Here is an 11,042-nt window from a genome sequence, read left to right as displayed (position 1 = left end):
TTCGGACATTTCTGGCGACGAGAAACCCGACTTTCATCTACGCTATCATCTAAATTTAGACTTCTATTATCTTATACATATCTTTTGTGTAATATAATTTCTACTTTTTAATAGTAATTTAATTAGACATCTTTTCTTTATTTAATTAATATCATTTTTATTAATTATATTTATTTGTTTATTTCATGTGTATGCATTTTGCAGCAACGATTTCAGACATCAAGGAATAAGAATATAACAAATTCAAATCACTCATAATGCATTTATTTTTTCGAAATAGATATGTTTTAAATAGGTTTTTAAATAATTTATTAAATAAATTAATAGGCACAAAAAGATCTCATATAAATATAATTTAACAAATAAATCTTTTATATTGATATATGGACAATCATATATACATTATTAAAATAAATTATAAATAACTTTTATCGTCGGATTTTTTGTTAAATATATAAAATAAATTAATAAACACATAATTTTACAGACGCCGAAGAATAAGAGGATAACAAATTCAAATCACTTATAATGCATTAATTTTTTTCGAAATAATGAGATGTTTTAATTCGCTTTTTAAATAATTTAATATATTAAATAAATTAATAGGCACAAAAAAATATATGCAAGTATAATTTAATCAACAAGTAAATCTTTCATATTGATATATGGACAATCAGAAGTAAAAACATTATTAACATAAATTATAAGTAACAATATTTTATTTTTATTTATTCATTGGATTTTTTTAAATATATAAAATAAATTAATAAGTACAATATACGTATTTTTCAAAAAAAGAGATATTTCAAAAATATTAGACTTTTTAAAATCGAAAAATTCGTATTTATAAATTATATAACAATAATATTTATCGTTGAATTTCTCTTCAAAATGCATAAAAAGAATATTGAAATGCAACATTATTAAAAGGAGGAATATATTTTGTCTCGTTTTTCAAGTTGGTGAGAAATGTATCGCCATTTTGTACGCGCATGCGTAAAGTTTTTATTTGGCATAATAGACCGTTAGAATGTGCTAAGGTTTGATTTTAATGAATAGGTTATGATTATACGAAGATTTCTGTAATATTTTCTTGACTGTTTATCTTTGTCAGTTGTTATCAAAATGATTCGAGATCTTTCGCTACGTCTAACAAATAAGGCATAGTATTTCCATTCTACTTCATTTTGTTGATTATAATTGAGAAATTAAATTGTGAAAATCTGAAAAAAATCTGTGATAAATTAAAAGACATGGAATTTTAATATATGTAAGCTACTGTGTCTCGAGAGAAGAAAAAAAATGAGTACTGAGTATAAATTCGAGAAAGAAATTGACTGCAAACAAGGAGCTGTAAGATCTGTACGATTTAGTGGTAAGAAAGCTTGCTTTGTTTTATATATGTTATAATTTTATGGATCGTACATTATTTCATATTTTAGTTGACGGTTCGTATTGCATAACATGTGGATCGGATAGGAAGCTAAAGCTATGGAATCCGTACAAATCCGCTACATTAAAAACATACAGTGGACACGGTAACGAGGTTATGGACGCTTGTGCGTCCTGTGATAGCAGCCAGATAGTCTCCTGTGGATTAGACAAATCTGTAATTGTCTGGGATGTGGCAATGGGCATACCTGTACGTCGTTTCAGGGGACATGCAGCTCCTGTTACGACAGTAAGGCAAGTGCATTATTTTATTAATAAATTTTATTAAGAAATTTGTATTTGTATATCAGATTAATATACTAAAAGCTGTTAATAAATCAAATTAGTAAATATAAGACTACATGAATATTTTGAATTATATACTCAACCATGAATTATTCTTGTTATTTAACAGAATATGCATTAATTATTTTAGTATCAAAAAAGTTATGTGATTGCATTTAGATACTTAATATGTTTTAGCTTTAATATATATTAATCTAATGTGGTATTATAGTGTAATATAGATGATCAAGTTTGCTATATAATCATGTTTATTATATTATTATATTTATTATATTGTTTTTTATAATTTACTGTGTGCTATATATTCTTGTAGATAAATTTATCATAACTTATAGATATAAAAGCTCTTTTCAAATTTATTCTTTAGAGAAATAATTGTATTTAATTAGAATTTAATTGAAATCAGTAATTTTTAAACTTGAAATTTAGATTAAAGTTTATCTTGTTTCATTTAAATGCAACATATTCCAATGTAAACACAAATTTTTTTAAGCCTGTTAGCTGAATTAAACTAATCTATCCTGTTGCAATTACAGATTTAATGAGGAATCATCAATGATTATTTCTGGATCTCGGGACAATAGTGTTATGTGTTGGGATGGACGTTCTAAAGCACAAGAGGCTGTACAATCTTTGAATGACGCCAAGGATTCCATTTCAAGTGTAAGGGTTTCTGATCATGAAATCTTGACTAGTTCTTTTGATGGTAAAGTGCGTACTTATGATATACGTGTGGGAGAACTTTGCGAAGATTACATGGGTGGTAAGAAATAATAAGTTAATATAACAGATTTGGAATTTTATTGGAGAGTAACAACATACAAACTTTTTAGATGCAATCACATGCGCGAGTTTCACCAGAGATGGACAATGCTTAGTCGTTAGTTGTGCAGATGATGTCATTAGATTAATTGACAAGGACTCGGGAGAGCTGCTTGGAGAATTCACGGGACACACTGGAAAAGATCTGTGTCTGGAATCGAGCGTAGACTTCCAAGACACGAAAATTCTTTCGGGTTCGGCGGATGGGAAGCTCTGGATTTGGGATCTTATATCTCAGAAGGTGGTTGCGAAACTCTCAGGTTTTAAACCGACTAAGTATCCTACTGTATCTATAAGTGTTCATCCACAAAAAAATTGCTTTTTGGCATCTAATGGGTCAAATATATTGATGTGGAGCACATCGACGAGTACTGCGAATAACGAATAGTACCAAAATTTGTTCTGTTATTTCCCTCTTATATACAGAATAAGTTTGTGATTCAGAGTAAGTTCAAAGTTTGTAATTTTCATTAATTTTTACAATTTTCTTAGAAATAAATTTTTATTACGGCTGTGTATATATCATTAATAATAACATAGTTATCAAAATGATAATATCTTAATAAAAGTTATAAGAATTTTGCGCTTTTAAACGATTGTAAATAATCTTAAATTATTATTTACTATATTTTTAATACAACGTAAGTGTTAATCACTATGTTACGTAATATATAACAAAAATATAAAAGAATCGTTACATCCTAATTTGAATTAAAAAATATAGCTATATTATATATTCCGCAATCAATTCTTATGAGAAATTGTAACAATTGTAAACAAATATATATATATATATATATATATATATATATACATTACACACACACACACACACACACACACACACACACACACACACACACACACACACACTATATATATATATATATATATTCTTAAGCAGGCAAATATTGATGATTCAGATGAGGCAAACAACTAGGATAGAAGCCAGTCGTATTGGACTGGCAAACAATGTGAAAAAAAGAAAGGAATTTAATTTAACAATAACATCCGTTTCGCACACAGGTGCAGATGTGTGCGTTCGCGCACGTGAGCGCAAAAATTCTTCGTTCGCTGTTGTGGTGGGAACGAGAGGTGGTGTCGGCCCAGGTAAAGCTGGGCCACATCATACGATACGCGAACGATTCGCACGCGCGAGCGACGCAACTTTCGAGCATATACGCTTAATGTAAAGTGTATGAGAAGGAGAGCAGGATGATGATGAATACAAGAGAAAGAGAGAGCGAAACTGCGCGCGCAGGTGGCGCGATCGGTGCGTCAGACTTGTTGGTCGCCGGCATAGTCTCGCCCGGGAGAATGCTCGCGTATGTGCACGAGAGAGAAAGACAGAGACTACATTACTCGCTGGACGATTGAGCGTGGCGGAGAGAAGCAGCGCAGCAGCAGCAGAGAGCGCGAAAGAAACCGGCCGAATCGCAGTGACGGATTAAAGGACACGAATCGATTTCGAGATTTCCTTTATCGCTGGTAAAGATTTGTAATTAAGCAAGCATTACAGACAGAAAAAAAGATAGTAAGAGAGAGAGAGTGAATGAATAATAAGGAATGAGTTTATCGAGCATTTGTATAATTGTAAAATTTGAAATACAAACGTGAAATTTCTGTTTTTGAAGATTTTCTAGATTTCGATATTTAGGCACGAAATTGTCCAACTTTTTATCTAAATTTTTTTCGTTGGTATGTGATGAATGAAGGAATTAAAATGAGAATAGAAATGCATTAGTTATCAGTTATTTTTTGCGTGTCTACATTGTCGTATTTAATTTCCTTTTCTTGCCAAATATTAGATTTTTTTGACATTGATTTGATTTTTTTCACATTGCAGATCCGCCCGGAGGCCTGAAATTGTGGAGCGCTGACGCCGCGGCGTGATAATCCGCCACTGCCTGGTCGACATAGCGGACAGAAAAGGCGAGGGAGAAGGACGGATATACCTCGCGAGGCGCGTGTGCCCGCACATGGGGCGGCCGGTCGGTTTCACCACTTCATAGAGTGTATTTTTTCTTGCCGCATGTAATCGCGAGAAGGAGAGCGACTGACGGACGGAGTTGATAGAAAAGGCCTAGACGGTGAAACCTCCAGTGAATGAAAGAGACGGAGACTAGAGCGAAACAGCTGATTGACAAATACCGATGTCAAGCGACGGTTGCTGGACCGCATGGTCTCGCAAGGAATCTCCGTTAGCGATCGCTGCTTCCAATAGCAGTACGCACTGTTGTTGTTATTGTTGTTGATCGATATTCGCGCGGAGAGAAGAAAGAGCAGAAAAGAGAGGAAGAAGGAGAAAGAGAGAAAGCCGGCAAGAGGGCGAACGTAAAGCGGAGAGAAGGAACTGTCGCGACAGGAAGTGCCGAGAGGTTGGCAACGGTGGTGCTCGCTGCCGCTGGGTGGTGTGGTGGTGGTGGTGGTGCTGGTAGTGGTGGTGGTTTGCCGTGACACAGTGGTGGAACGGAGGCACGAAGGACACGACTGCGGGAAGAAAGAGGGTTGTTATGGGGCGAGAATCCCGTGGCGTGCTGCTGCTCGTCGCGCTGGCCGTGCTGGCAGCCGCGGACGCCTTCTCGACCGACAGTAAGTTTCACATTTCAGAGTCCGACTGCGAAATATTTTCGGAGCAACAGTGAACGAAAGGGAGGGAGGGGAAGCGGGGGAGTGCTGGTCCTGGCTCGTATACACCCAGCTGCATTCGTCCCCGACGGTATCCGCGACCCCTCTCATATTCGTTCTCGACAGCCATCCTTCGACGACAGCGCGATATTTACAATTTTTTCAGTTATGCGTTGTCGTTGCACCCTCCCCCTCTCCCGAGAAGCGCGTCGACGAGACCAATTTCCAAAACCATCGATTTAAACACTGAGTCGTTCCCTCGAGGACAATATTATTTATCCCGCAGATTATTAATCGCTGTTTGATATCAGGAGAAGACAGTCGATTTATTTACGATCATGGTTGTACGGGCCGCTATTAATCGTCAACGTCACGGCTGTCTCGTGTTGGCCAACGTTAATGTGAGACGCACATCGGAGAGAAGTAACCTCGCCAAGTTACGTATTATTTCGAAAAAGAAATTAGATCCTGTGAAGCCTCTGAAAAACACGCCGGCGAGGACGCGAGAGGGGATTTTCATGGCGGCCGTTCTCTCACCCCGAGTCCATCTCTGAAATTTTCGCTTAGAAACACATCGCACGAGCAGCAAACACTCGCTGTAAATCGTGTTTTGAAAATCATATATTACATATAAATAACGATGTTAGTATTATTACATTAAAATTACATGCCCGAAACTAATTATTATTTAAATTTAAATTAAATTTTGACTGTCTCCAAAGTGATTGGTTCACATATCGCGTAGTCGGATAAGCGAAGCGTGTCGAGAACTTCACGTGTTATCGTCCCGACCAATTGTTCGCAGCATCATCTCTTTGGACCGCGGAGACGAGCCCCCGAAAAAGCGCCACGGCCAAGACGTTCGATTCAGTTGAGACGACGAAGTTGCACGTTATATAAGTCCAATAGACACGATGTCGTCTCGTTTTATCAATGATCGCGCGTACTCACTGTTTTTCATTAGTGTACGTTTCTGTCTCACTGAAGCGAGCATGTATACACAGATGAGATGTCGTTAACGTCGTCAAGAGAAAATGTAGTAAAGCGACGACTAGTTATTTAACACTACTTTGTTTTGATTTCTGTTTGTTCTGATAAAACATTTTCACAAAACATATGACGTTCAAAATTAATTATGTGTAAATAATGAATAAGTAATAGTTGATCAATATATAAAGAAAGGTATTATTGAAGTATCTAAAAATTTGGCCAAATGTACAAATCTAAAAATAATTTTGTTGAGCTATCAAGAACGCTTAGGCACGATGGCAAATTGATGACTGCAAAAATTTTTAATATTCTAGCTTCCAATTTGAACATCCTACATAAGCATTTTGAGGTTTCCAACAAAAATATTTTTAGATCTGCATCTGGCTAAATTTTTAGATACTTCAGCAAATCGTTCTTTCCATGTATAAATTAAAAAATTCGTAAACACAATAACGTTTTAGCAAGCAATTGTTAATTTTCGCAACATACTTAAATGAAAGATTATCTTATTATATTTTTAATATTGATGATATAATGGTGATATTTAACGGATTCCAAATTTCTCAATTGTGTCAGATTCGCAGATTTTTTTGAAATACGTCTTAACATAGAATTGTTAGAACATTAAGCATTTACATTCATTAACTTATTAAGTGTGATACATATATTACATAATAATATGTATAAATTCAAACAGAGGAAACAAACTTTATATGGTACATTTCTATATCTCGGTAGCGAATATTTAGAGAAAGAGATTAAATTAAAATATCTGCTTAATTCACTATTTTGGAAAAAAATTACAATTATGAATTATGATTTTTATTGAAGTTTGATTTAAGATTTTTCATTATTTACCATTACTATCTCAGATTATAATGTCAGAAGCCAAAAAAAAACAAAAATTCTTATAAAATATATTATATATTTAAATGTGAAATATGAAATATTTTAATAAATTAATTTATTTTATAAATTTTATAAATATGAAATATTTTTTATTAAAACAACATTTGTAATCAAGAAGATAGAGTTATAAAATATAAAAATATTAGTTTTTGTTTCGGGGAAAAATTAAATCATATTTATTCCTATATTATTATTATTAATTTGGCAGTTATAGCTGTGAACATAACTTATTTTGTTTTTTAGTATGCATAATTTATTTCCAGATATGGTTATTTATCAATTAACGAAACAAAACAAGGGCTTTCGGTATGTTTTACAAATTGATTCTATCGATTGTGTGCTTTTATTGAAACATACTTCCAATTTAATATATTTTGCAAGAATTTTTATTATATATTTTTTCGCTTCTGACGTCATAATCTAAAATAGTAGTGATGAATAGGAGCCTTAAATATTGTCCAACAACGAGTAATATTTTAGACATTAAAACAAGATAATTAGCTAATCCTTTGTTCGAAGGAAAATGAAAAAGTCAAAGCGTGGCATTGCTAAAAACTTAAAGCGCTGCCCATTCTGACAAAGTAGATTTTTCTCTTGATTTCTCTTAATAAAGACTCATCGTTTAATTTTCAAAGTCGGAGTTTCGGATGTAGGAATGATAGTGAATCGCTAGGAACAAGAGAATTTGTCAACAAAATTGTGCTACTTTCCTGGCTGCGTTACGCGAGAGCGTAGATTATATTAGTTACACGAAAACGCAAAGTAAACTGCTGGATTTAAGCGCGGAGAGAATCGAGGCACATTCACTAGTTACAGATATGCAGGCACAATTAGCGTAATGATTCTTCCGGCAAACTCAAGCGCCACGCAACCTGCTAGCGAAATAGAACTCGTTGATTGTGGACGTTTATTTGATCGGTCCTGACCACATAGACGTACACGCGTATTCACCTTGCTCTCCCCTTCTCTCTTCCCTCCAATGTTCACGTATGTATCCCGATTTCCACCTATTAGGCATCGTCCGATAATTTCACCAAGGAATTCATGAGGCAACGCAAACTGCAGTCGGAAATAGCCGGTGCACATCCACGTGATAAATCCGTATCGACGATTCCCGCCGGGAGTTGTCAAGGTGTTTCGCAGATCAATGCGCGAGTCGCACGAGAAATTTGCAAAAACTTCGATCTCAAATCGACTTTATTTACAGATCAAGTTCAACAATCTCTGTTATTTCGAATTCATCCTTCACCGCGAGCTGATTTATGAAAAATGTGTCATATGCATTGATAAATATCTGATCTATAAATTGATAAATATCTGATAGATATCTTTTTTTTCATGTGTATGATTAATGTATATCTTTCTTATATTTTTGCTGTAACCTAATTATTCAACACACGTTTGTATTCATAATTAAGAATTTTTTTATTAGAATTTGCTCGCGAATTGTTCACGATTGAAAAAGTATTGAGTAAAGAAACTATTATGAATATTTCTTTAATAGTTGAATAAATTATTTAACCCTCATATATTCATTATTTGGTTCTCATATTTTTTTCATGTTGCTTTACAAAAATTTTTATCATTAATTTTATTATAAATATAAATCTCTCAATGTGTGCAATAAATTAAAGAGAAATGAGATGCCAATGAAAGCATTATCAATCAGTTAAACAATGATATAAAAATACATAGAAAAAAAATGATTTTACTGAAGTATCTAAAAATATGACCAGATTTAGATCTGAAAATAATTTTGTTGAGTCATCAAAATAATTATGTAGAATAATTGTCAATTTATTCCTGAAATATCAAATATTCGCGCAGTGTTATCATTATTCTTAGTATCCTACATAATAATTTTGATATTCTGACAAAATTATTTTCGGATCTGTATTTATTCAAATTTTTAGATATTTTAGTAACATTGTTCTTTCCGTGTATTAATATAAAGTTACGTTTATACAAAGTTGTTTGGAAAGAACAGTTTTACAAAATATAGATCTGAAAATATAGATCAGAATATCAGAGGATATAGATCAGAATATAGATCTGAAAATTAATTTTATCGGAACATCAAAATATGTAAAAGTTCAAATTAGTCTCAATTCAATTTAGTCGTTAGAATATAAGAAGATTTTGCAATATTAAACATTCTACATAATAATTTTGATATTCCAATAAAATTATTTTTCAGGTCTGTATATGGCAAAATTTTTAGATGCTACAAAATTGTTCTTTCCGTATATTTATTATAAACAGTGATACTGTATATATTCGCAAAAAGAAAAGCTGTGTGGGTTTTCTTCATTCATTTGCTCGATGAGCATGATATAGGCGTCTATCTCTATTATCATCAGTGAGAATTGCGAAGTAACCTTGTCGACCAGTTGATACACAAATGAGTTATGGGAGATTACATTTGATTTTACTGCGATCATTATTGCGTTCTAACGACGCACGTGTCGCGATCGCATCCGCGAGTCATCTTCTAATGGCGAATCACTCTAATTATAACCCGCTACAATCAAATCTTGGCATTATCTCAATTTGTTTATTTATGACATTCGTCAAGCTTTCGTAAAGCAGGTGAAAGAACGTAAGCGGCAAGTAATTTTAAGTGGCAAGTAAATTGAGCGGTTGCATATATATTCTCGATAATAGCAAGACTAATTTTAGAATTTAAAGAGATGTACTGATCAACTTCTATAAAGCCCGAACTTAGTTCCTTATGTTTTTTAATCTTAGATGCTACTTAAGTTAAGTTGTTTTGATCATACTCGTTGAGTTTCTCTCAGCGCATTTTTTTTCTTTGGTTCTCAGGTAAACTAGCTTGCCCGTTGAGGCAGTTTCGATGTGCCAATGGCAGATGCATACCTATCTCGTGGGTCTGCGACCAATCGGATGACTGTACTGACAATTCTGATGAAAGCCCGGAGGAGTGCAAAAGTAAGTCCCGCGCAGAATTATGCGAAATACGACAAATTATATACATATAACGGCAATGACGTCGACCGCGGTCTGTACGATCGAGCGCAAATTTGCGCAACCCTTTGACGCGTCAAATTCGCATATGAACCGAAACGCAAACATCATTTTACAACAAATATTAGCTGCGTAAGCGATCGAACCATTAGTCGTTTCTACACGGAATTTTGTGAATTTCTCGTTTCCACTCATAATCGGATATTTCTCATAATTGTTCCTTTGATTTCACGAACAGTATCAGAACACCATGAAATTGGTGTCCTATCTGGATATATTCTTTATAAGAAATTTTAATAATTATTTTGAAACGGAAAAGAACGATGACTGAATGAAATAGCAAATCAGTCATTTTTATGTGGAAAATTTTTTGCGACAACTTGCATTTATGCATCGAACGCTCTTCGTTTCGCGGATAATTGAATATTTATGACATTGTTTACTATGACTTTATTTTATGATGTCAGTATCGATGGAAGTAAATGTTACAGGCACAATTACGTGCGTAAAAATGACGCTACCGGGAAATACAACGGCGATGTTTGGAAGTTTCACGCCGTACTACTGCGGAAGTGTGCGTGCACATGAACGCAAAACAATCTGACACGCATGCACGTGTCTTCGTTTAATTAAATGAAGAATCAGTTGATAAACAAGCCGTTCGCATATTTGTTCGCGCGTTCTTCTATCGCTTTATTGATCTCAAATGAATGTCTCAGTAGAGCGCCGAACTAATTTTCGTGATTGCAATTTAAAGTCGTAGTCTTAGTCAATCTCGGCAGCAAATCTCCAGCATTTCATCGATCCGCACTTTTGGATTTGTTTACGAGACATAATGTGTCAGACAGATCGAGTAACTTGATGCTTAATGGCTAGAATATGTAATAGTATAATTATTAATTGTAATTTCGTAATTATACTGCGTTAATAGGCATTGTAGATATTGCGCAAATATTGGTAAATTATAATCA

The 11,042-nt window shown here is 33.9% G+C and overlaps 2 protein-coding genes across 7 annotated transcripts in view; both read left to right on the top strand.

The window, feature by feature from the left end:
* The first annotated feature begins 1,007 nt into the window (after positions 1 to 1,007).
* LOC105431670 (WD repeat domain-containing protein 83) lies at positions 1,008 to 3,710 on the top strand. 2 transcript variants are annotated; one of them, XR_016138872.1, is made up of 5 exons: positions 1,008 to 1,375; positions 1,443 to 1,686; positions 2,274 to 2,500; positions 2,571 to 3,004; positions 3,586 to 3,710. XR_016138872.1 is itself a non-coding variant. In XM_011646004.3 (4 exons), exons 1-4 carry the CDS (start codon positions 1,303 to 1,305, stop codon positions 2,945 to 2,947), a joined length of 921 nt encoding a protein of 306 aa, XP_011644306.2. In that variant the 5' UTR covers positions 1,008 to 1,302; the 3' UTR covers positions 2,948 to 3,264. The 2 variants fall into 2 exon arrangements, 1 of the variants encoding a protein (XP_011644306.2); XM_011646004.3 differs by lacking the exon at positions 3,586 to 3,710 and having other exon boundaries at positions 2,571 to 3,264.
* A 77-nt stretch (positions 3,711 to 3,787) lies between these two features.
* Positions 3,788 to 11,042, top strand: part of LOC105431671 (low-density lipoprotein receptor) — a 34,505-nt gene continuing 27,250 nt past the window's right edge. Inside the window, exons 1-3 of one of the 5 annotated variants that reach the window (XM_089075307.1) lie at positions 3,788 to 4,047; positions 4,406 to 5,151; positions 9,910 to 10,035. In XM_089075307.1, coding sequence (XP_088931433.1) covers positions 5,073 to 5,151; positions 9,910 to 10,035 — 205 coding nt within the window. In that variant the 5' untranslated portion in view covers positions 3,788 to 4,047; positions 4,406 to 5,072. Of the gene's footprint in view, positions 4,066 to 4,405; positions 5,152 to 9,909; positions 10,036 to 11,042 lie in introns of all 5 variants that reach the window. The other 4 variants (XM_089075308.1, XM_089075311.1, XM_089075309.1 and 1 more) reach the window with 4 other exon arrangements.

This window comes from Pogonomyrmex barbatus, unplaced genomic scaffold (assembly GCF_055798465.1).
Source record: "Pogonomyrmex barbatus isolate J1 unplaced genomic scaffold, ASM5579846v1 scaffold18, whole genome shotgun sequence".
Taxonomy (NCBI): Eukaryota; Metazoa; Arthropoda; class Insecta; order Hymenoptera; family Formicidae; genus Pogonomyrmex; species Pogonomyrmex barbatus.
Note: the sequence above shows the minus strand (reverse complement) of the source record. Positions and strands in the feature narration are given on the sequence as shown.